Raw genomic sequence first — 27,338 nt, 5'->3', positions numbered from 1 at the left:
AGTGTCACAAATTGCTTTTGAAACTGAGGGCAAACACATTCTCCCATGTGGGAAAAGATCAATAAGGTATCTGTGCAAAATCAATAAAAAATATAGATAAGGAACATGCAAATATAGTTCTTTTGTATGTTGGCCATGGAGTCAAAATTAAATGGTCTAATGTCATCTCACAGCAACAAAAGGTCCTCGCTGAGGGACTATACAGAAAAGAAATAAAGAAGCAAGTTACAAAAGTAGTGAGAAATTTCTTCAAGACTTCCAATGAAACACGCATTTCTAAACATTCTAACTCTTATCACCTTTTAAAATTTAACCAATATTCAGGGGAAACTGAGCATAGGTGGAATGCTTATATAAATCAAGAATTACATAAAATTGTGAACTTCTTTTTTCCTAGCTATTTAAATATCTAATTTTTCTTGTAGTAAATTTCATATTTAATTATTTATTAAATATGAACTATATTTAACAATTAGCCACATTTAATAATCTAGCCTATGGTCCTGATATTTCCTGATGGTCTTTCATCAAGTGGCATCTAAGGTCTGATCATGCTAGTTTTTGAAGGAATATCCAAGAACATTTATATGCTGCCACTTAATTACTCATTAATTAAGATAGTTCAGATATAATGACTGGCAAAAATAAATCATATTCTAACTGCCTCTTTTGGTATCAGGCTAAGCAAGAAGCCTAGGATAATATATGTTATAAAATACATTTCAATATACTGTTTAGTCTTTAAATGCAAATCCATGAGTAACATCATTTTCTCTAATGCAACCTAAAGTTGCATTAGAATACAACTATTGCGGCTAAATAATGGTCAATTTGAAACAATGAAAAAATTATCAGTAGAGACCAGGAGAATGATCAGGTCTGCAGAGTAACAATAATACTTTGAAAAATCTATCTGAAGGCAATAGATGAGAAAAGACAAGCTAATAAGAACTGCCCAGGCAGTCATAAGCAAAAGCCATTGTATAATAGAATGACAGACCTTGCTTGTGGAAGTGGCTGGTCAATTTTTTTCACCAGAAAACATACACAACAGGGTCACCAACCTTTTGGACCTCAGGGACCACCAAACTCATAATTTTAAATCCCAGGGACCACTAACTGTTTCTGTGGGCATGGCCTAATTTGTGGGTGTGGCTTTGTGGTCATGTGACTGGCTGCGCATGGCTTGCATGTAAATATTATAAAAAAGCAGGCAAGCAGATTGAGTTGCTCACAGAATCACAAATTCATTTAGAGATCTACCTATCTGCCATTGGCTATCTCAGTCTGTCACATAAAATTTGCTTGCAAGCAAACTCATAAAATTTGCTCGCAAGCAAACTCATAAAATTAACTCACAACACACCATGTATGTAAACATTGAATTTTTTATTTAAAAAAGAGCAACTTTTACCCAAAATCAGGCAAAGCAGGCAGGCAGATTGAGTTGCTCATAGAATCATTCGGTGATCTATCTATCTGCCATAGGCTACCTGAGTCTGTCACATAAAATTTGCTTGCCATGAGTCTGCACTGAATAATAGAACCTTCAGTCCTAAGGGAGGTTTGGCTGTGCTTAAAAGCAGAGCCAAAGATCTAAAGACTAGCTAGAAAGCAAGAAATCCAACCATTTCCTGCTTCCTAGCTAGTCTAAATCTCCCGGCACAGCAGAACAGCTGATGGTCGGGGGTGGGGGGGAAGAAAAATAACAATTTAGCAGGCAAGTTTGCCCGGTAAGGAGTGGGTGGGTGGGGAGGGTTCCCGTGGGCCATGTGGGCAGCACAGCCTTGTGTTTCTACACAGCCTGGATTAATTGCTTTGTGGGGTGCTCTGGGGCTGACATTAAACTAGGAATATTTGAATATACATAAGTACTGCATATATTCCTAATACTTTTATTTTCTTTCTATAGAACATCCAAGCAATATAGGCAGGAAGAAGGCGGAGCCTCCGCGCTGATGGACCGTAGATCGCGACTCTCTGTGGCTATGGTCCGTGCTCTTTCGTTGGAGAGCCCCAATCATTACAATTAGGAGCTGAAGCTACCTTGGAGGGGCAGTGGAGTAAGGGGAAGTTGCAAGCCAGGTTGAGGGGAGCCGCATCTCCCCTCCTGGGCTTGGTCTTTCCCCCCCCCGAAGATGACTGCAGCAGTGGTTTAAAATGGCCACCCCAAAGAGGAGGACTCAGCTGGATTAAGATTTGTGCAGGAGGGACGAAAGAGGTGGATAACATCTGAACCGGGACAACTGGGCAATACAACTAAACAAAAGTACCCTGGGATTAAGGTAACATGGAATTTTTAAGAAAAGTAAGCGGCGAAATTACAAAGGAACAGGAAAAAAAAGAAAATATTTTTGACAGCTAAGCAGGGCTTCGAATCGGGAAAGGAAGAAGCCGGAACTAAAGATTTAACTAAATTGGACTAAAATATTTTGGCAATAAACAGGCATAAAACAAAGCTGGACTTAAGATTGTCAAAAAATAATAATAATAAAGTTTACAAATTGGAGACTGGACTGTGCTGGAATATTGAGTTTCAAAAAACCCTAAATTAAAAAATGGGGGGAAAAGGTGAAGAAGACTTTGCATAATGGAGAGTGCCACCTTTTGACAAAAACTTGAGCTCAAACAAAAGGGAAGGTATCCTGTTTCTGAATGAACTTGTGTGGATATAATATTAAAGAAATATTGAAACAAAGTAAGAATCTTAGAAAGTGAAAGCAGAACCAGAACAAAGAAAAAAGCAAGGAAAGACTGACTGTGGGATTGATTGATGTTTTTGGTATAGACTCTGGGCTGGAGTAATTGAGAACTTTAGAAAATTGAAAGAAGAAAGAAGGAAAGTAAAAGTGGTTTTTTTGTGTGGATTTAACAATCATAAAATACAAGAGTGTGTAATGATGATATCTCTTCGGGAATTAAACATGGAACTTAAAAATATGAGAGAATTACTACAGGAAAGAGGCAAATCACTTTGCTCTGTGTTAGAAAAAATGGAAATGGCGATTGAAGAACAAGAAGAAAGAGCTTCAGAGGAGGAGGAGTCGACTCAAGGAGAAGACATTTTAAATAGACAATTAACACAAAGAACACTACAAAAGAAGTGGGGAAAGAAGGAAGGTTAAAAAGTTGAGATTTAAGAAGGAAATCAAAAGGGGGAATACCTGTGAAGTCGGGAAAGGCAGAAAGACCCAGCAGAAAAGGGGAAAGGAAGATATTAAGAAAGAGAGGGATATAAACTGGAATGAGAAAAGATATGGCGGAAAGAGGGGGAGGAGAAGCAGTAAGAAACAGGAGCATGAAATAAAGAAATACGGAAATAGTAAAATGTTGAAAAGAAATTGTTTTTTCAGAGATAATGGTTGATGAATTAAAAAGGGGATTCTGCAGGGTGACAAGGGGTAATAAGAATATTTCTGCAATTAAAAATATTTGGAAAATAGGGTAACATAGATACTGATCTTATTAAAAATTAAGGGAGGAAAATATGCTGCGGAATCCAAATGAAAAGATGTAATGATTATTATTGTAACTTCTTAAAAATAATGGTTTATTGGGAATCAAGATGAGGGAATAAAGGTATATTTTAATCATTGAGGTGTCACACTCAAAGCAGTAAAAGGGAGGAAACCTATACTTTTTTTTTCTTTTAGTGTTAAAATTTTTATTAATCTAGGATTTATAAAAAGAATGTGCAATGGAAAGGGAATATGACCGATTAAAGAACCAACTAAATTAATAAGTTAATATAGACTATTAAAAGCAAGGAGAGACATTGGTAACCCTTTTTTATCGTCATCATTATCATCATCATCATCATTATTATTATTAGGCAAACACATATTATCTTTATTTTTAAAATAAATATTAAAGGATTATATTTGAAATAATTGAAATGAAACAAAAAGATGTTTCGATTGAGATTAATGAAAGAGGCTAGAATTAATGTGTTTGTTTCTCTCCTTACTGAAAATTTGGAATGGAAAAGGTAATAATAAAATTAAGTATACATATATGAATGTATAATTGCTGTCATATTTGTATGTAAAGGTGTTGACCTGGAAATATGTTGTCCACCAAAAAGAGATTTTTGTTTTTAATGTGAAGAACTGAATAAAATTTGTTGAAAAAAAAAAAGAACATCCAAGAAATATAAATGAAATGAGAGCAGGAGTTCAAAATTAAATGAGATATTCAATCCTCTTAAGATTTTGATGACTACTTTGTATGTTTATGTATATATATAACAGGAATATCACAAATATACTAAAGTACAATTTAGAACTGCAGTCATTGTCCAAACAAATAACGCACAATCAAGTTCAAAGATATCCAGACTGGATCCAAATGAAGTAACATTTATTTCTTTGCTCTATATCAGAAACAGCTGTACATCAACATGTAGGTGGTATTCTGATACTATCTGTCATTCACCTAAGGAATTAGGTGCAGATTAGTATGTGGAGGATAATGCTTGGTATAGAATAGCTGAGCTTTCCAAATGGATTATAATAATTATAGCTGGCTTATAATATATTATTCTGTTTAATGCTAACATTTGGCAAGCATTGATTTTAAAAAAGGAAGCAATTCTGAGTTTCTTCAAGATCAGATTATTTCATTTATCTGTGGCCCAAATTTTCAAAAACACAAAAATGTTAAATATAGTGCTGCTGACATATTTCTGAAACAATAAATTAACTTGATTGTTTTATATTATCTTCTTAATATTTTTGCTCTTGACTGTAAGTCAAATCTTGTTTCTGAAAGGTAAGTACTTTTTTCTTATACTCCAAGAAAAATGTATAAAAAACTGGAAGAATAACATGAAATATTCTGAAATCCAATCCCTATTATTATGTACTTATCATTTCAGTGTTCTCTGAACTCTGATTGTTTCATTGTAATTTAGCAGCTGAGGACAACCAGAAATTAATTTTTATTTTAGACTACTAAATTCTTTTAAAGTAGGGTGTGTGATCCACCATGATGTAATATGATATAAATCTGCAGGGCACTAAGCAGATCCCTTGCTGAAAAATTGTTGAGTGCATAATGGGAGTGAGAGTCCAATTAACCCTGAAGACTACAAAGCATTTTTCTATGTACTAGTTTGCTTGAACCAAATAACCATATCATGCTCCCCTTCCTGCATGAAGCCCCTCTACTGTGATAGCTTTTGTTCAATAACTCATGACTCTTCCTACATTATAATTTAAATTCTTCGCAGGAGACTGATCTACCACAATTTACCCTGTTATTAGTGTGGGAGACAACCTTTATGCCTCTACCCTACTCTTATATAATTGGTCCCAAGAACATTGGATAGAAGCTTTAGGAATATTGCTGCACTTGAGTCTACCAATAGTAACACATCCTATAAAGTATTAGACAAACTTTCCTTCCAGTTTTATGAAATTCCATGCACTGGTTGATGTTAAAGTTCAACTGCTAATTAATGTAGCAATTTTGTTTCCGTACTTTTACCTGTACTCTTACCTGTACTTTTATCAATAAAGTCCATAGATTCTTCACTTGCACTAAAGTGGCTAGAGGTTGCTTTTTTCTCTCCATCCTGTTCAACATCAGATCCAGTGTGTACTGATGAATTTGTACTCATTGGTGAACGTGGCATGTCTGTTAGGGAAATTCTTCGTCCAGTACTGCTACTAAGCATAGGTTTGCTCATTAAAATCTTGGGTGATGCTGTCATATCAAAGTTAAGTTTGATTTTCTCTTGTTTATCTGTCTTAGCAGTTCCAGCCCCAGGATTTGAAGGGTCTAACAACATTTGGTACTGATTGTTGGGAGTATATGGTGTCCGGAAAGGTGCATAATTAAATACGCCAAACTTTCTACGAATGTTCTCCACATAAACCTCCATCTCTTGCATTGCACTGTTAAATATGCTTTTAGTCTTTTTCACGGAAAAAGGAATTTCTTTAGACATGAGGTAGCAATTATTTACTGGAACCCAGGCCCTGCAAATAAGACAGTAAAAGAAACCATATAAATGGTACCTAATTTTTATTTCAATTCTAAACACTGTTAAAGGCAATTCTTAAACTTTTCAATAGGTGTCTGATACATGCTTAAGGCAGAAACTTTATTTAGCAATTACTTGTAAACTGAAAGGTCTATTTAATCAGTCCCCAGAAAAAATTAATAGTTCTAGAAATACAGCTTTGAAAACAATTCATTAAAAATCAGTTAAGGAAATTCAAAATCCAACCTACAAATACCAGATGATATGGAAAAGACGATTATATATTCCAATTCAAATTTCTTAAAGTGAACATGATACAATAAAAAAGAAATAACTGTCAACTTTACAATTACTCTCTTGTTGCACAGCAAATCACTTTATGCTTACATTATCATTTAGTTCACACTACATATATGGTGATTACTTAGGACTAAGTTGATCAACCAAATGATATTAGTATATATTAATTATTCTTTCTACTGTTACATTTGGTGGCCTCATGCTGACCAACAGGACAGTAAAAGAAGGCTCCGCCATAATAAATATAAACATTTCTACATATTTGAGAATACTAGTCAAAATCCAGGAAAACAATTACTTTCTTTATAAAAATAAAAGCCATAATTTTAATTGGCTCTCTTCATATATATTTATGTATACATAAAGTTTCCTGTTAAGTAAAGAACACTAGAAATAGTTAGAAATCCTGTAATTGTATCACAGAAATGATAGCAGTGAGCAAAGGGGCTTTTTCTGTCACTTGAACAAATATCAAATCTTTCAAACCATGTGGGATAAATCCTTCCCTCATGATTTTACACTGAGATTTAGAGCTTTTATGTAGCCAGCCCTGAAAATTCCTCCTTTTTACAGCACTCGTGAATGGTCCACCATGACCATTTCTGAACAAAAATTCCTTTTATAAATCCTAACTACAACGGACCTTCTAATTCATGTCATGGTTGGTAACATGTAAATATCAGTTATCAAAATTGACTAAATGTATTCCCTCAGTGGACAAAATTATGTTATTTTTTTAATTTTTAAAAATGAGTTATCCCAATGAGCTTCTTATATTCTGTACAAAAATCACTATTTGCAGAATATTAACATTTTAACTAATGCAGCTACCACCTAATCATTCACCAAAAAGGAATGATCTGAATTATTCCATTATCTTTTGATTAATTCCCACCTGTCATGTTGACCAAAGAAACGAGCATCAACTTGACCATCTTTATCTCTCAGTGCTTTAGCCGGCCAGAATGGGAAACCCTTGAGTTTAGCCCAAACCAATGGGTGTGGATTGCTCTAGAGGAAAGTGCATAGTGACCACATGGTGAGAAAACTATTTTAACCCATGCATTATTTTCTAACTGCTGACATGCAAGACAATAGTTTTTTATATGACTGAGATTGTAAAAATGTCCCAAATTTACAACTTTAAATGAAGTCTTTGTATAGCTTTCCCATCTTATTAAAATAATTTTTGGCTTCCTTTAAAACATGTTCTCTCTGTGGCAAATAGTTGCCAGCAAATTTTTGCCTCATTCTGATTGTTCAGTGGTAACGTCAAAACAATAATTCAAATATCAAATAAATGTAAATTAATCTGTAGAGATACTCCATCTTCAAAATACAATATTCATAGTTTTGATTTAAATAATCAGATTACTGTTGCAGTACTTCAGAAATGTTTACATTTGGGTGGTGCAAATAATGCTTCTATATAGCTTTCTGTTATCACAGAAACAGAAAACTGTTGGCAGAAAAAGATCTAGGTCTGCCTTTGAGTTTGTTTGTTTAATTAATTTAAATTATTTGAATTATTTTTAGATTTTTAAATTTGCTGAATGATAGATATATGTTTATCACAAGCATGTTAAAAACAGTTACTGATAATTAACCCACTATCTTGGTTAGAAGTTAGTTCCAAGCTCCCATTACTCTTTCTGTGAAGTAATATTTTCTAATATTACTTTTGAACTTCTCTCCTGTCAGTTTGAGGTTAAATAGATCACATGAATATAAGTACACTCTTATTTTAGGATTTTGAAAAATATAGAATGTAATGTAGTCCATCACACAGATATAATTTATACAGTTTATAACAATAAAATAACAGTCTGTCATGAATTTTTTACTTTAAAGGTACCATATTTTATATCATGATGTGATGATTAACTGTAATGTGTTACTGTTTCAGGTTTTTTTAATTCCATGTTTATACTGTGTTGGTTCTAAGCACAAAAAATAAAACATCTGCTGTTGCTACTTAAAATGTGTGTAAATATGAGTATGTCAAATCATGATGCTTATCATTCCCAAATAGTTCCCCTACTAGATAAGCAGTCCCAGTTTAAAAACAAGGTTCTGTTTCCAACACCTGTCCTTAAATCAAATTTGTATAGACACCAGAACAGTATTATTATAATGCTGTAAAAGTAGTACTGAATAATGAATTTGAACCACTGCATATTTAACTTGAATTATTATATGTTTAACTTGGAATCTGATGCAATGAGCTCCATTGTTAACTATGGGTTGTCCTTTAACTAGAGTGTTCTTAACACAGGGACTTGCTGTATATTCTCCAAACCACAAGAACTCCAAACAGGCTAAAACATATAAATAACAACATAAATGTGATTCTGTATAGAAAAAAATAAGGGCTTCTGAGATTTGATTTTTTTAAAAAAACTGATTATTAGTAGATTTCAAGTTTCAAAAAAATATACATTTGAATCCTTTGAGGGTTCAATGTCATTTTACTACAGTTGACAAAGCAGGGATGAAACAATGGAAAAGGCTTTGCCTCTGAGCTGAATTGTGATTTTATTATTTATGTAATAACTTCCCTTAATGTTGCCTTACCCATTTAAAATATATATCCATTTGCTCTTTCATAACATTATTAAGCTATTATATGTAAGCCGGAATAATAGTGCCAACTGATTTTAAAGATTTGGAAATATTAACCAAATCTAGATCACGTATACTTTCCTTGAGACTTACTAGAATGAAGACTAACTTCTCAATTTCTATTAATTAAGTATCAATCAGCAGCAGTATGTGAGTTTTGAGCATAAACAAGAACCTTCATTTAAAAGAGTATGTATAAAAGTGAAATCCACTGTGCTTCTATATATGCTATTTATCATTTAACAACCTCCCACCCACCCCTTTCCTTTTTTACTTACACAAGGTTCACAAAACCAATTTTCTCGTTTTTGGCAAGCAGCTAGATAACATTCTGGACATACTTCAATTTCATTCATCTGTAAAAACAAAAATGAACTATTATGGAATTGGACAATGAGATTAAATGCATTTACAATTCTATTCTATCCTGCAATCAAGAGTAACATGGCAGTCATTTGTAATTTTCTACCCCAAATGTTTTGTCCCGGTGTGCATTTAGGAACATATATATATACTAATTTTTGCTGCTTCACAAGATTCAATATCAGTTTTTTTACTATACAGTAAACAATGACTATATATAAATAAATGGAAAGTGTTAAAACATGGTGCTTGATAGCAACAGTCATAGTTTTGCATAAGAAAATCTTAATTTAAGCAATAAATTTATAGATGTTGGCCAGGGGTGGGATGCTACCGGTCCTGGCCGGCTCTATAGAACTGGTAGCTCTGAAGAGCAGCAGACACCGAACTGGTTCTGTGTTTGCTGCTGTTTGGCCCGCCTGCCCAGGCTCTTACCTGACCTTTATTTCCTGCTTTTTCAACCTCAACTGCTTTGCGCATCACAGCTGAAGTTGAAAAAGCAGGAAAAAAGAGGCTTTTCAAACACTGCGCACCTGCGCACGCTTTTCAGCTGTCCGGATGGCACAGCTTAAGGTTTTTTACACCGTGCACGCACACGCAAAACATAGTCACCAAACCGGTAGTAACACCCGTTGAATACCAGCCCTGATGTTGGCATGTTGAGTTTTTATAAAATCCTCAGACTTTTAATGTTTTTTTTGTATGTATGGCATACAATTTGCCTTTATCTGTTGATGGAACAATATTTATCAGCACAATTTGTTTAGAATTCTTAAAGGATTATTTTCGAGGAGTGTAGAAGGAAGAAATCTGCAGACTTCCACTACACATGGAAAAAGTCAATGAATTTTGGACATAGCCTATTATCTCAATACTTTCAAATGTTTTTTCAACTTAGCAATGCCAAATCTAGACCCATATTTTTCAAAACAGATATTTTATAAACTTAATATATTTGAATAATGCTATAAAATCACCAAATTACTGAAAATAATTTATAGTCTGATTTATATATAATCTGAAATTGTAACTTGGTATTTATGACTTCAATTAGTCGATATGCTTAATAGGCACAGGAATTCCATATATGTCTATGCAGAAATAAATATTTTATTTATAGACTTTATTCTCTTAGATATATGAGAAGAAGACTGCAATTTAAAAACTGGAATATAGATTATTCAATTCCTGAAATTTTGTAATTCTACTTCATTTTATGTAATGTAAATACTAAAACTATGATTTCTAAGTTTTCCTAGCATTACAAAAAAATGTTGGTTAAATTGGTATAATAAAAATAAATGCTGACTTGGAAATACATACCTCATGTTCACATATTTTAATTATGACTTTTGCTGTTTGTGTCAATTTGTGATTTCCTGAGAAAACAGGAAAGTACAGATGTCTAATTAAATCTCTGTTACAAAAGATACTTATTATTTGTATTATGAATCTAGAGTGCAAACATATACAGGTTGACATGCATGTTTCAAAAGGCAAAATTAATTAAATACAAATCTTGAATCTAGCCAGTAGAAATGGCAAGTCATAAAAGTAAGTCATTCATAAACCCAGATGTAACAGAGCCACAACATTCACAAATTTATTCTTACTGAATTTATCATTATTAGGTAATGTTTTCTTTAGCATTACCTTGTAGCATTCTCAAGAGAAATCAGTTTAAATGCACCTTTTTGATCCAATTTTACAAGAGAAATGAACATATCTTACAGATATATCACACCTGAGGTTATTTAGATTTGAAAATTATAGCATTATTGTAAAGGAGATCTAAAATATTTCACAGTTTATACATTAATATAGAACACACACACACAATCTCAATATAAAACCTCAATGTGAAAAAAGCTATTTTCAAAGACCTCTTTATAGAATCTCAGCTAAAAATATTAAACATTTACTGTCCCATCTTATCTAAAAAAAACCTCTTAAATTGAAATAGAGAAGGGAAAGGGATAAATTTAACTCTTTGAATCACTTAGGGCTTTATTCAGCATGTTTCCTTCAATTGATAGCAGATTTTATGATGCTGGAAAAAACAGACTGATTTCGGAAAGATTTGCATCGCAAAGGCGGAGGGTGGGTGGGAGAGGGGACTAGAGAAAGAATGGAAAACTCACCCTACTTTCATTACTAATTTTTTGAAAAGTCTTTCTACTTGGAATCTTTGGGCCGTTTACTTCAATTTATTGTATAAAAATTAATTACAGGTTTACCTTGCTTACTGACTGTCTTGTTTAATGAACATTCAAAGTTAGAACAGTGCTGAATAAATAACATAACAATTGGTCCTCGCACTAATGGGCTTTACAACGTCCCTAAGGTTACATGATTAACATTTGTGGATTTCTCAGCCAGATTCTGACAAGCAGAATCAACAGAGAAGCCAGCAGTAAAATCACAAGTTATGGTCATGTGATATCTCACCTAATGACAACAGAAGTGAAATTGCAAGTTTGTCAGGTTGACATAACATCTCCCTTAATGACCACATGACTTCCCAACGGAGTTATTGGTCCCAACTGTGGTCATTATTGTGGTCAGGACTACCTCACTTCAAGGAAATAAGCATATACATACCCCCATTGTAAATAATGCAATTGTGCAAAATCCATTTGGCATCAGCCAGAAAGGCTTCAGTGCAACCATACATCTTCTTTTTAACATTCTGAAAAGGATAATATAAACATTGATTTAAAATGGGGAAATAATATCTAAATGAAGAAGCTACCTACTATATCATATTTTCTTAATACTTTTATTCCAAATAAATGAATGGAAAAATTAAAATTGGAATAATCATAAACTGGGAGTAGATATTAGATTCAGGAATGAATTATCAAAAATATGTTAATATTATAAACTTCAATATAATCAATTAGATGCCATTTTGGCTACCAACGTTATTGGAATATAATTACAGCATATTAAATATAATTACTGAAGTTTGACCAAATTATAGGAATTTTGATACAAGTATTGTTATGGTCATTTCTTTTTTATATATATGAAAATCTACTTTGTATCATGGGACAGAGCACCATAATACATTTCAGGGGAAAAAAGAATCACAGTTACTTTATTTTTAAATTATGTCATTTGAAATAAAATAAAAAATTCACATTTGAAGCAAGCCTCAAATTTGATTCCATAAAATAGATATCTGAATGTTCTCTGTAGTTATATTAAATTAGAGAACTAAGATCTCATTCTTTGCATCTCCCATTCTCTCAGAAACTTTGCATGCACTTACAGTATTTCCAAAGCTCAGAAATGAAATAAAAGCAGAACGATCTTAGATAAAAGTAAAAATGATGTGTTTCCTGAAAGTAAACAATTAAACGGTCCTATGTTAAAGGTTCTGGGAAAGTTTGTCCTGCAGGAGAGACAACTATGGGGACACATGATACTAATTAAGAAGGCTGTCACATACAGCAAGAAGTGGACATTCTTTATTGCCCCAGAGGGCAGGACCAGAACCAATGGATTAATATAAGAAAGGAGATTAAGGCTAGATATCAAAGGAATCTTTTTGTCTATGTGATCTGTCAACCAATGGAACAAGTTGTTACAGGAAGTGGTGAGTCCCCTTTGGAAGAGATCCTTATCAGGGGGCTTGATGGTTATTAGACCAAATGGAAACTTCAGAAGGGTTAGATTAAATGACCAGTAAACTAAGATCCCTTCCAACTCTATATTTTCACTTAGTGAACTTCTTAATAAACTTTACACATTTGAAAGAAAGACATTTATTGCATCAACAAATTGAAAAATATTAACAATGATCTAATATATAGCAAAATAATTTCTTTCCTGTCTAACCTTTTCTAATGTACAAAGGTCCATTGGATGAAATATGTATTCTGCATAATCTGGATGCTGATCCAGTGAAACTGGCTTCTGAAATGGCTCTGTCTGTTTCAATAAGCATAAAAAATTACAGTTACAATACAAATCCTACTAAAACAATTATATTGCTTAAAAACAAATAATGTTGTCAAAACCAGGGTGATTATGTTTGCAATCTAGTTAATCACTCAAATTGAGCAATAATCATTTGTTTAAATATGATCAGGTAAAAGCTTGAACTGCCCAGTTCAAAATTACAAAAGTGCTTAAAGATAAATTTTCAACCAGTCCTCAGACTTATGACTGTTGCAGCATGCCAAAGTCACATGATCATGACCATGTTGCCAGTCCTAATTATGGTTAAGTGAGGACTCTCTATAATCGTCACATGTTCATACATGTATAACAAAATTAATGTAACTTTAACACATTTATATTTAGAGTCTTCCCAGGCCTATACCTATGTATTTTTTATTAAAACATTGCCAAACATGCAGCAGATCTAACAATGCTTCCTCTTCATCTTAGTCAAGCAAATTAAAATTAAAATTAAAATTTATAGTCTTTATTTTTTAAGGTTTTTTAACTGAATAACTAACATAGAATTGCCTAGAATTGCCTCAGTGAGATGAGATGGGCAGCATGAGATAGATAGATAGATAGATAGATAGATAGATAGATAGATAGATAGATAGATAGACAGACATTCACAGTCTGCCCATACCAGATATTGTACCATATTAACACATACTGTGTTAATAAATCTAAAGACAATTTTATTTTCAAACAAGCAATAATACACAGTACAGTCATATATCAACACACATCTTCTTACCCCTGGCTGTTTCATTTTTTGTAGTGCAAACTTGAGCAAGTAGGATAGCTGTTCAATAGTGAGCATTGTCATAGCTTTACTTTGTGTTTCTATGCATTCTGCTACAGTAATTTTCTAAAAATAAAAATCAAACATACTGAAAATTCTCAATAATTCACAATTTTGACATGCAAAACAAACACTGAAATTTATTTTACATTATATGGAATTATAAATACCCACAGATATCCATGATCATGAAAACACTGTGCTATTTCTGCAGGGAGAAGCACAGATGTTTTGTCCAGGTACATGGATGTGTCTGACCAATGTCAAAAAACTAAGTAGGGTCCATCGAGTTAGTATTTGGATGGCAGACCACTAGAAAAAGGGCTATAAAACAGACTGGGAAATGAAGCAGTGACAAGCTACTTGTTTATTCCTGCCAATAAAACTACAGGGATGATCCATCACAATCTAGCATGACTGGAAGCAGGCTTCACTTTCACTTCATTATTTTCCTGATTTAAAGGCCCATAAGACAATGGATTATATGTACTGAAATGAATAGCCTGAATCTAGATTTGATTATGTTGAAATCAATGGAAATACTACACTACAATCACTCCATTAGTGATCAACTCTGGATCTAATCAACTTATTGTTCCAATCTAACTTTCTTTCTTGAGCATGTCCATGGTCTAGAATTTTTCATTGTTCGTCTTTGGTAAGTGGAAGTACAAAATAAATACAATATATATAAAACAGAATTTAAAATAAGGTAGCATAGTTTACTATTTAGAAAATGCTTGAGTAGCAATATCAATCCTTTGACACAGGTCCCACAACATTTAAACCCAAAAGTCTACAAATATAGATATATTTTTTTCTAAAATAATCTATTTCTTTTTAAAAATAGTGATAGCAATTAGCGCATTTTGTTGATGCAAATTATCAGTCATCTCTATCATGTTTTGAGAAAAATCTATTCACCTTCCTTATACAAATAATCTTACAGACACAATGACTTCAACTTGTCTTTTAAATGGTATTTTGAATTTCTGAAAACTGCTTTGTTCTGAAATGTTTTCATACTATATAAAGAATACTTAATACACAAAATGAATAATTTCAAATTAGGAGAATGCCATAATAAATTTTTTTATCATGATAGCATGTAATCTTTAGTATCTTCTGCTTTCTCATTCACATCCTGCCCTTCTCTATGATATCCGACAAACAAATCCAATCATCATCATATTTTAACGACCCATAATCCCTTGCGAGGTGGAGTCTGGGCAACTGAATGGAGCTAGCAGAGTGTTTTAATGGTCGGATGCCCTTCCTCTCTCCAGTACAGTGTTTTGTTCAGCAGATATATTCTCAGTGTGCCCAAAGAGAGAAATATCTGCCTCTACCTAGGATCAAACTCATAGCCTGCTGATTGTGAGGTGAGAGCTCTACCTCCAGGCCACCGCACCACTGACAAAGCAAATCCAATTAGCCTACAAAATAAATTGTGAATAAAAAACCAACATCATATCAAAACATAAAACCGCTAAATATGGTAAAGACCTTAATTTGTATGATTATTTACATTAACCTTTTACCTTTTCAAGACATGATTACACAGGCAGTCAATGGTAAGAGAACAATTTTCTAGATAGTGAGAAATTAGGAGCAGGGAAATAAATATGGGCCTCATACCTCACATTCTGGGCAAAACCAATCCCCCTCTGGCTCCGCTGTCAGTTTCAGACACTTAGCATGATAAACCCGAGGGCAGAGTTCACAGCAGAGGACTTGGCCTTCCCGATGACAAACCCAGCAATAGAAATCATTCCGTCCATCCTGCGGTACAACATCAACAGGGTCTGTGGTGAGTGGCTGCTTCATATAGTAAAACGGACCATGTCTTAGTTCTGACTGAAATGTAGGCAAGAAAGACAGGTTTGGTTTCAAAACAAATTTGTATTTTAAAATTAAAATAAGCAAATATGACCAACCAGCCCCCACCTAATGTTTATGCAGTTCCAATCTCTCATTCAGCACACCAAGTATTTGAAAACAGAACTTACATTAAATAAATATAATTTTTCCAAATCAGATACATTGGATCTTCCATTAGAGGCAAACTATATAAACCATTATACATTTGCTTAGAAATGTTGTGGCACTTTAGAAAAACAATCAGTATTTAGGGATACGTGAAGAGGGTTTTATTCTTTATGCTATGTAGAATAGATCTGGATCACACACATATTTCCTCTCAATGTGAAAAGTAGCCACTGGAAAAAAATGAAGCCAGATGTTGTGAGATGGATTGAGACAGAAGTGAAAATTTTTTTTTCTAACAGCTGACTCAATCCAAATATAATTATTTCAAAGCATGGTTCACAATGCATCTTCTTTTAAAACATTTACTGAGACTAAAGCTAATTATAAGAATATTGAAGCTGAACTATTTCCCTCTGCGAACTGATTTATCCCCTAATACATTAGGAAAAAGACTTTTAGTTTCATTCTAATTTCTTTCCTGTGAACTGGCAAACGATACAGAAATAACTTTCAGCTGTCTGTTTGCACAACCATATCAAGCCTCCTTATCTGTGAACCCAATCTTATAAATATATTAGGTCCAGGCTGCAGCTTTTGGTGTGTGTGTGTGTGAATAAGATATACAAAGAAAGTGACACAGATATCTTTGCTAATCTATTGAAGATGGGAAAATACAACTGTTTTCCCAAACAGTATGCATAATTATGTAATGTTTTAAATCTAACAATCTCTATTACAGAAATCAATGAAGCTGTGATTTATCTAGCATGTTTCTATAATTAAAACTCTTTTACTAAAGGAATTGCACAATTAGATGAATTGCTAACATATATCATAACCAAGTAATAATGAAACATTGGTTTCTTTTTAAGGGACAGAATATATTTTGAATTAGTTCTGTTAAGAGAACATAATTACTGTATATTAAATACTATTGTATTGAGAAATTTGTTTCATTTTAAGAAACAACTGAAGAATTGCTAGAGTATCACTTTCTTCCTATTAACAATATATGGTAATTAACCTTACCATAACCTTGGTATTGCTTCCTACAGAGAGGGACTAAATCACCCAAATGCAGCCACTGGGCAACAAGGGCAAAGAAATAGTGCCATTCACCACCCCATCCAGGACAAAGCAGGCTCTAATTATGGCTCTGGCTCCTGTCCAGCATATAGTTTGTATCTGTGTTGGTGAACCTATGCCACACGTGCCGGAAGTGGCACACATAGCCATTTCCCCTGGCACGCGAGGTTGCCCAGAAGATCCCCAGTGTACATGCGTGCACGCACTGCCGCCTGACAGCTGATTGTTGGGTATCTGGCACGCATCCACAGGGGGTGAACGGGGTGTGCGGGAGATGTGCGCGCATGCGCAGGGATGCGCTGCATATGAAAGGATCGTGCATGCATGCGCACACACGGCATGTGAGGGGGAATCTCGCACATGGTGCATGAGGGGGGATCGCATGAACATGCACAGACGCACGGCGCATGAGGAGTCACGCACGCATGTGTGTGGGTAGGCCCAGCACGAATTGCCTTCTGGGTGCTGGTACACGAGTGCGTGCAAGTAAGCACGCAATTATTGGCACGGGAGCCGAAAAAGGTTACCCACCACTGGTTTATATCATTTTCAAGTTTGTCTGATACACATTCTCTTCTTCCCAAAATACAGTAAAACAAATAAAAGGCATAAAATTAATACAGAATAAGAAGTTGGCAGAAGGGGTATCTGCACCTGAGAAGGAAAGGAAAAGTGGGAATAGAATTGGCCAAGAGAATAAAAGGAAAGGGAGAATAGTATAGCATTACATTCACCAAAAACAGCTTATCTCAAGTATCAGCTAATTTCCCCAGTTAATCTTTCAATGCATCCATACTTTTCAGTAGCCATTTGCACCTTTTGATCTTTCCTTTCTTTTCAGTATCTTATCTGTGCTTTCAACTATGTAAAAGGATCTCCTCCAAATGTATTAAAATCATTTAAAAATATCTTTTTTCTTGCACATGCTGTATACTAATGGACAAAGCCCAAATATCTGGCTAATAATCTCTTCAATTTCAATTATCTTATAAATTAACAAATCAAATAATTATAGGAAACCATTACTTATGAAGGGACTAATAATTGCCAAATTATTCTGTTCACTTTTATTAAGCATTTTATTATTATTATAAATTATTCTGCTGCAGTGTTACTGAGATTTTGTTCTTAACTACCGGTACAGTTTATACCAGATACTTAAAATTTAATTTAATTTAAAAATTGCTTCATCCATGATAATCTGAACAGTTAACAGCAATTAAGTGGTTGGAATGTGAGAGCACCAAAAAAACCACTCTAACCACAAGCAATAGTTTTTCTGTCAATAAAGGAAATCAAATTCCAGTATACACAGTAAGCTATGTTTGAAGGATTTTTTAAAAAATAATTATGAATTTGTTGCAGAAAAAACCTGAAGCTGCTTGAAAATTAATTGTGAAGAGTTTTCAAGGAAAAATATCCCTCATTTTTAAATTAGATAACAGAGATCAAAATCAATGGGGACATAATTGGCTCACTGTTTGAAAATGTGGTGTTGTACTTTTAGGACTGCCTTTTCCAAGTGCAACCTAACCAATCCAGTATGGTCATCATGTGAGCAGTTACTCAGCCTCATACATTCAGTAGCATTTATGGCCATTTTCAGCATCCTGATGTCATATGACTATACTTTACATTTTTGCCAAAAATTGGTTTTTCAGGGAAAAACAAAAAGCCCCATGATGAACAACTGGTTTGCTTCATGACAATGACATTTGCTGAACAATTGCCACAAAAAAGGCCCATCAATCACTTGACCTGTTTTATAACCATCACAACTTATGATCATAATGGCAGGTTCCATTATGGTATAAGTTGAGGATTACTAGAATTACTTTTTAAAGGATAATAGCATCACACTCACATATCAGGTATCAAGTCACAGAATTGCGCACAACTTTTAATATGCTGCTTTATTGTCCCATTGTTCCCCCCATGTCATAACAAATGGTTGTATTAAACTATTTCTCTTTTTTAACGTAAAAGCTGCTCGAAGACCGGGCAGTTGGTAAAGATAGTTGAATTTGAGTGAGGCTATATTCCAACCTCCCAGTATCATTTCATTAGCACATGAAATCCCTTTAACCGTTATATAAGTGAATCATATACAAGCAGAAAATGTACACATAAAGATTAATAAAGCTTTTAGGATATAATACAATAAAATCAAATCCTAACAAAAATAACCTTAAGTATATGGCTTTAGACTATCATTATTTTTATAATATGGCATTCCAAAATATGGAAGAACTTCTAAAAATGCACTGCAAAATAACTAGCAGTAGTGTAGAATAGAAAACTGATAAAATGTTGATAGAAGCATTGATCCAGCAGCAGTAAAATAAAATAGTCCCACAACTCCAATTAGAAGAAACTTATAATTAATCTTTAGAGAGTTCCTCATTCATATTACCTTTAGCAAAATAAAAGATCACACCTGAGATTTGATATAGATTTTCAAGTAAGAAAACAAGATAGAAATAGTATCCAACATCTCTTACATACTTCCAGTCTTTTTAACGCAATATAATCATGTAATAAATTACATGATGGTTTAAATTGTTACAATCCCAATATTTAAAATTATACTGGATTCAGTTTCAAATGAACCTTGGGAAAATCTGTTCAACATTATCATTATTTTTTGTCTCAGAATAAATTACTATATTAGCCTCTGGAAGTATGCAGGTATTATCTTCACTGAAAGATATATCAGATGTGGACATTGTAACCAATATCCTTAAGTTACCTTTCTATATGCTTTAGGGATTGTCACTGAAAAGTGTCCAGAAATTTCAGTTGATGCAAAATCCAGCAGCCAGACAGTTAGGTGAAACATGTTATTGAGATCATATCATTTGCTCATACGAAGAGTCATATTGGCTTAAAAAATGCTTGAGGGTGCAATTCAAATAGTAATCTTGATCACCTTTAAGCTTTAAATCAGTATTGTTAGTGCCAACAAGTACCACTTGTTGGAAATATCTTAAGCCAAATGTACATTTTCCAGGGACTGTATACAAAGTTATGGAGGGCAGCCACAAAGCCTTGAAAAAGATGCAGATGCTTTATGGTGCTCTCAAAAAGTGACACATAATGTATCAAACACACACTGTCCTCTGAAGCTAGGTGTCTGTATAGTTCTAGGATGAAGTTCCAGCCCTTGAGTCCATCTGGTCCTATAACAGTTTATTTGTTGATCCACAGCCTTAAAAACATTATAGATGGTCCAACAATAGTGCTCAATTTTTCTACTAGGGCACCAAGTTTTCAGATGTTTTGCCCAAGGATCTCTTTTAATATCAGTTCTACTATAATAAGTAACGGATACAACTTCACAACAGCTTCATTAACTCACTTGCTCAATACCTGTGCTTCGCTACGAAACTATATGGTTAGGCTTAGTTTTGGGGGAGGAAAATAAGGGGGGGAAATTCTGCCTCTGCTACCAGCATCCATCAGTATTCATCTGGCTAGCGTCCTGTCAGTGTGTGAGAGAGTTGAGGGCTGTTTGGAAACTGAAATATTATTTGCTGTGTGAGCAAGAAGGAGACAGCAAGGAGCCTGGGCGTGGCTTAGCACAACTGTTTTGTACTAAAGCTGCTTGGTACTGTAAAAGTAAAACTTAAACTTCTCTCCTCTGCTTGTGCTTTGCATTTGGAACAAATTTCTTTTCAGGTGGGGAGGGGGAGTAGAATCCTTAGCATCAGAGGGTGTTAATAATAATATACAAAATAGTAATGCTCTGCTGGTCATTTTGAAAAATCCTTTCTTCATGAGCACCTATAAGCCAAATTTCAAGTTTGTAGGCTTTATGGTTCTGGAGATTTTGTGATGATGTGTGAGTGATATTTCACTTTTATGTATATATATATATTCAGAATAAAATAGTTTCCTTATTTGACTGGATTACAAAACTGTAAAAATCTTGAGCTGAGTTTAAATTAAAAATCCAAACTTGCATTTTTGCAAAATCATTGATCATTTTTATTTTCCAGCAATGATCCTAATTGGAATAAATACTGCACATACATTCTTGATGGTAGTTAGTGCTAATGTGTGTTGAAATATATTGAACTTTGAACGTTTTGTATTACTTTATTTTGTACACTATCTGGGCCATTGGAGTGGTAAGTTTATTTTTTAAAAAACCCTACTATGCAATAGCATTCCTCCTAAAGTCCTCAAAGATCCAACCTTAATATAACTACCTGACTTTTTCAGCAGACCCAAGAACAGGGTAATCTGTGGTCTCCCCCAAGTTTTGGTATTGATTTTAGCCAACTTGTTTTATAAGTTGCAAAACTGCTGTATTAACCTAATTTGGGCTAATGTTTTTACTGTTATTGACAGACTGTTTTAATTTCTATTAATTTAATTTTAATGCTTTTAAGGAGGATTTGAAATTCCAATTTATTCAATGAAACAGTCTGATTAGTGTTGGTGGCCGAGAGTAGACACTGAAAATGGCAGTAGGGCTGTTTTTAAATCTTATTAATAAAGCTAGATGGCAGATAGATTTAATAATACAGTATTTTCATTTTGATTATAGATGTTTCATGTTATATACTAATTCTGTTCCTTTTACATAATTTTAACTGCTGCTTAATTCTAATGTATTTATTTTTATTATGGTTGGATTGTGCCATGGTGATTGTACACATTGTACATAAACCTTTATTGCATTGCTGTCTGTTGCCTAGGGTTTCTATGGCAACTGAGACAGCCTAAAGTCAAATAAATAAGCATTTTAGCAAGTTTTAGCAAGCATCATGGTTAGATCTTGAACCATATATAACAATTACAATACTCATATGACATTTATACTAGTAATTTATACATTTTATATATATATATATATATATAAAACAGATTTTTTTGGATTAAGTCTCCCCATATCTTGATATTGACTATACTGACTAGGATTTATGAAAACTGGAATTCATTAAGATTTAAAGGACTCCACATTCCCCAACCTTGTTTTATGACACAGCAATCAAAGTGGTAGAGCACAAACTGCTCTAATAATTAACAGTTAAATATAAACCAGCAGTGAATATATTACTGTGGAATAAACATTGCTTAATAAACCTGATTTTTTATAAATCAGCTTTATAAATCAACTTTTTACCAATATAATACAGTTATTATCACGGAAATTCCATTCCATTATTCTGAAAATTCTGTTCTATTATTTTCTTTCAACTTAAATAATTGACAATTTAGAACAGGATAATGCAGAACTCTGTCCAAGGTTGTGTGATTAGCCTGGGACTATTTGGCTAAGTAATTAGCAATTATCAGCAATTATATCTCACAGAATCCCTTGCTAAGCTTATTAACAAAGTAACTGTTATATACTGATTGAATGCATATATATATGATTAACGTATTTCTTCAAATGATAGTTAGCAGGTTGTACATTTTACTTTTTTAGATTTTACTTCCACACAATATTTGCCATAAATCATACTGTTCCAGAACTGCTCAGATTATGCCTATAGAAAAACCTCTTAGTAGAGCATTTTTGATGGTGACTGCTCTCCACGTGGCATGAAAGCTTTGATAGGGGAATCTGGCCATTAGTTCTGAAAAATCTTAAGTTGAATAATAATTAAGAGTTATTTTGTAGGGAAGATGGGTAACATAAAAAATTAATAAATGATCATTAAAGTAGGTACAAAGACAAATAATAATCTGGGTTTCTCTCTTTAAGAGGTTGGAGCCTTGTGCCTGATTTACTGTTTTTTGAATCTGGCTTTCTGCTATATGCTAGAACTGTTTTTGGTTTACTGACATGATGGGAATCAGAGGGACAGAAAAGACCCTGAGTGCAGGATGTTATTCTTATGCATCAAAGCAAGTGATATTCAGAATAAATAGCAGCAATAGCACGTAGACCTCTATACCACGTCACAATACTTTACAGCACTCTTTAAGCAGTTTACAGTCAGCATATTGTCCCCAACAATCTGGGTCCTTATTTTCCTGACCTCAGAAGGCTGAATCAACCTTGAGCCAGTAAGAATCGAACTGCTGGCAGTCGGCAGAATTAGCTTGAAATACTGGATTCTAACCACTGTGCCATCCTGGTTCTTCAAATGATGGTTAGCAGATTTTACATTTAAAGGAACCCTATCCAGTTCTCCTGCTTTAAAGTTTTCAGAGTCCAGCTGACACTCAGGGAGAAGAATTATGGGATAGATAAGTCTACTGTTTAATACAGAAAGTTTTTATAATACAAATTGTTGTTTCTTCTTCTGAATTGTTCTTTGTCCCGGTCTCTATTCCATGTGTGTGTGTGTGTGTGTGTGTGTGTGTGTGTGTGTACACGTACGTACACGTATGTGAATATATATGTATTGTTTACTATCAGAAGTTGCTTCTTAAGAATTTACTTATTTTTACAAAAAAAATCTTAGTTGAACAAAAAGTTAGAAATCAAGCAGCAACTTGATTAACATGACTGTCAAAGAACATTTGCTATAATCAGACAAACTACTAGAGCATTTAGATACTATCACAATTTCACTTACAACATGCAACATTGCTTCATAGCCACGACTTATATTACCTGTTCTTTATTATTGCTGTTCAATAAGCCAGGTTTCTTTTTCTTTTTAATTGGGCTTGTTGATGAATCTTCAGGGGAATGACCATTAGAAGAGTGTGGTGGACTTGGAAACTTCCTTTTTTGAGCTGTACGTTCAGCAGAGCCAGGATCTTTTTAAAAAGGATTAAAGAATTACAACACTAGAAAATCATAGGGATACTATTACACTTGCACTCCTTTTTTCAAAAAGCATTCTACTGCCAATATAAAACATGCCCAGAAATCTTAAATTAATTTTAAGATCACATATTCACATGCAAATTTCATCAGTAGTGTGCATTTACGTTAGTTATCACATCCACACACACCTTATTTATCTATGTTTGTTAATCATAAAATATATCCATGGATATCTACTCTTTCCCAACTAGTATAGCTAACCAAGAATTAGCAGTGACTTAAAGCCTAAATTCAGGATATAGTTAAAATTAAACAGAAAATGTAGACATGCTGTGAAATAGGTTGGTTTAAAGCTACATTCATTGGTTAACTGAGATCAGGAAAAGTGTACCTCCTGAGATGGGAGAGAAAACCTTATGTCAGGGATGTCAAACTGGCCGGATGCGTCACGCATGCCTACCCCAGCTTTGCAAATGGAAAAACATTGCGAAATGTCACGTGACATGATGAGTTTGACACCCATGCCTTATGTGAACCACCAATAGCAGTATAAAAGCCATAGCAATTTGGGAGGAGTCAGAAGCAAAAACAGGCACAACCCTTGTTTAATTATAAACATGATATATATAAAAGTACCAAAACATCGAACATCAGCTTCTATTTTAATTGAATAGCTAAGGGCAAGATCACATGACTAAAATAATTTTAATTCAGCTTAATTCAAACTAAAAAAACTAAACAAAACACAGTATGACTTCATGAAACTTTTTTAATGCAGGTAAATTATTAGATTAGAATTCTGATACGGTCCAATGTAATAGTTCTCTAGCTAGAATGTTTCCTCAAAATACTTCTCATAATATTCCATTTTAGACCCAATTATTAGACTCACATCACCAGAATGTTCCTGGACAATTAGTTCTATTACTATGAACAGAAATTAATGACGAGCAACCCTTCACCTGCAAATTTAAGAGCTTGCAAAAATAGTCTAATACAGAGTGTTGAAGTATACAAGGAGAAATCACTACATGCAAATTCTTATTCTTTGCCCAATTTTAAAACTGTAAACAGTTAGACCACCTGTCCTCTTGTGGAACTGGAACAACAAGCTCCAAATTCTTCCCCATAAGAAAAAAAACAATGACTCTGTTTCTTTAGTTTGTGTGTTTCTAAACAACAATATTTCCCAACATCTTATTATGTTAGTAGTATGTGGAGGAGCAATGTAAATAAATACAGTGATCAAAATACATAAAATGAATAATATGTATTTTTCACAATACATATTTTTTTCGAACAGAACAGAATAATGTGCTCTGGGAATTCAGTCCATATCCTGGACCAGTCCATTTGAGACAAAACAAAATCCCACAGGTGAAAGAGTTACAACCATTCCAAATAAATGAAATAATGTAGCTAAAAACAGATTTCTTTTTCTTTTTCTATAAAAATCTGGATGGCCACTGGCAGCAAAGACTTATAGAAAATATAGCTAGTTGCTGCTATGTAACAATTATTCTGTTTTTTAAGAGTCCAGATGTTGTAGACTTCCACTTAGTTTTCTTTCAGCTAAAAAAATTGCTCTGGATAATTAATTGAAAAGATTATGAGGAGACATAAACTGCATTCATCTTCAATTAATTACCTATGGCAGAATATACAAAATTAATTCCAGTTAGTCTGCTAGGGGCTACTATGTTCTAAAACAAAACTTCAGTTTCTAATTTGCTTGTCCATCTAATCTTGCAGACAGTCAGGAACACGGATTATCTCCTTACATTTGTAAAGATTCAATTACAGATTACATTCCTTCCACCATGACTGGTTTCTACCAACAAGTAAAAAAAAGGAAAAATAATAGCAGTTTCTTTCTGTTTATGTAGAGGAAGCAATTAGCAAAAGGAAAGGAAAACCTTGGAAACACACCAAAAACAACCCTCTCTGCCTAGCTGTCAGCATTGACATCTTGAATGAAATTCTTTACATTAACTACAGTACACAGAATATAGCACAGAACAAAAAATAATTCATGAGCCATACACACATCCAAGATCAGCAAAGTAACTCTTTACATTTGAAGTGCAAAACAAAAACTGCAGCAAATAGACAAAAAAAAGTCTAATTAAGTTCAAGCATGCTCCTGCAGCAAAGTGCACCATGGCTTATATCAAATGTGCACAATAGCATGAATAGACAGTAAATATTGTACGTACATACCCACACACAATTCTAAGATTAACTTAACCAGCAGTCTTTTTTTTACATTTTAAAATGCTTTCTAAAGACTCCATGAACGGCTAAAAATAAGGCTGTATAACAACCACAAGGAAAAACAAATGGCACCAAAGCCCAAACCTCCAAGAGTCTACCAAATTCAAGCAAGGCATCAACATAGATTTGGGGGGGAGATAAATTATTTTTAATGATTCTGATAACTGACTTATCATGTCATCTTTCCTCACTACGGTAGTTAGATGAGTGGCTATAAAAATGGTTTAACTTGAGCTGACCAAAAGCAGGAGGTGAAACCTACTGATTTTAAGATCCAGAAGTTCCTCACAATGTACAGAGGCTTCCAGCCTAAGTCCAACACCCAAAGAATGGACACTGGCCAGAAAGGGGGGCAGGAGGGGTTTGGTGAGTATCAAAACCACCGGGATGAAATCCAGAGCATCCAGGAGTATATCAGTAAGATGGCACCCAAAATGAGAATGTCTGAGGCAGCAGTAGACATGGAAGGAATATCAAGAAGAAGAAATGCTATGGCTAGGCAAAATCCCACAGGACATAACTTTGCAGGTGGTTAACATTGAAAAGTCTATCAGTAGCTGAAAAGCCCTGGACAAAAAGACATTTGATTATAGCAGCACGAGACCAGGCACTAAGCACTAGATCCATAAAACAGGAATCTACTAAAAGAGACAGGACCTGAGGTACAGATTATGCAGGGAGGCGTCAAAGGAATCTAATACATAGTGGCAAGGTATAAGATGCAAGCAGGAACAATATAGACTGAATGGTTAAATCTAGGAGCCAGCATTGTATGCAGAAACAGATTCCACAGATGGTCACAGAGAATAAAAGGGTTATGATCCTATGGGACTTCTAGATCCAGATGGACAGGCAGATACTGATCAATCAACCAGACATCGTAGCAATAGACAAGAATCAGAAGACAACAGTGGTGATAGATGTAACAGTGTCAAGTGACAGCAACATCAGGAAGAAAGAGAAGAATCGGGGCCTGAAGGAGGAACTAAAAAAGATATGGAAAGTAAAGACCTAAGTGGTCCTAGTCATGTAGGAGCACTTGTGACTCCTAAACTGGGAGAGTAGCTCCTACATTCAGACATCCACAGCTTAGCTTTCTTACCTTTATGTCTTTCATTTCTGTGTATGCATTCATTACATCAATCTCCCAAACTCTACCAATTCATTTATACCTATTACATCCTCCTCCTCTCTTTTGGCTACACTATTTTTTTATTTCTTTCATTTTTAAT

At 34.0% G+C, this 27,338-nt stretch overlaps 1 protein-coding gene across 14 annotated transcripts in view; it reads right to left on the bottom strand.

Moving 5' to 3' along the window:
• Nucleotides 1–27,338, bottom strand: part of ZMYND8 (zinc finger MYND-type containing 8) — a 110,191-nt gene that overhangs the window by 19,924 nt on the left and 62,929 nt on the right. For 9 of the 14 annotated variants that reach the window (XM_026697522.2, XM_087929034.1, XM_087929028.1 and 6 more), the window contains 9 exons: nucleotides 23,674–23,822; nucleotides 15,663–15,881; nucleotides 13,977–14,090; nucleotides 13,115–13,207; nucleotides 11,873–11,960; nucleotides 10,595–10,650; nucleotides 9,187–9,264; nucleotides 7,182–7,297; nucleotides 5,500–5,981 (listed from right to left, as the gene is read on the bottom strand). In XM_026697522.2, coding sequence (XP_026553307.1) covers nucleotides 5,500–5,981; nucleotides 7,182–7,297; nucleotides 9,187–9,264; nucleotides 10,595–10,650; nucleotides 11,873–11,960; nucleotides 13,115–13,207; nucleotides 13,977–14,090; nucleotides 15,663–15,881; nucleotides 23,674–23,822 — 1,395 coding nt within the window. The remainder of the gene's footprint in view (nucleotides 1–5,499; nucleotides 5,982–7,181; nucleotides 7,298–9,186; nucleotides 9,265–10,594; nucleotides 10,651–11,872; nucleotides 11,961–13,114; nucleotides 13,208–13,976; nucleotides 14,091–15,662; nucleotides 15,882–23,673; nucleotides 23,823–27,338) is intronic. The other 5 variants (XM_087929030.1, XM_026697528.2, XM_087929035.1 and 2 more) reach the window with 1 other exon arrangement.

Source organism: Pseudonaja textilis, chromosome 3 (genome assembly GCF_049901715.1).
Source record: "Pseudonaja textilis isolate UNSWEBS1 chromosome 3, rPseTex1.2, whole genome shotgun sequence".
Lineage (NCBI taxonomy): Eukaryota > Metazoa > Chordata > Lepidosauria > Squamata > Elapidae > Pseudonaja > Pseudonaja textilis.
Note: the sequence above shows the minus strand (reverse complement) of the source record. Positions and strands in the feature narration are given on the sequence as shown.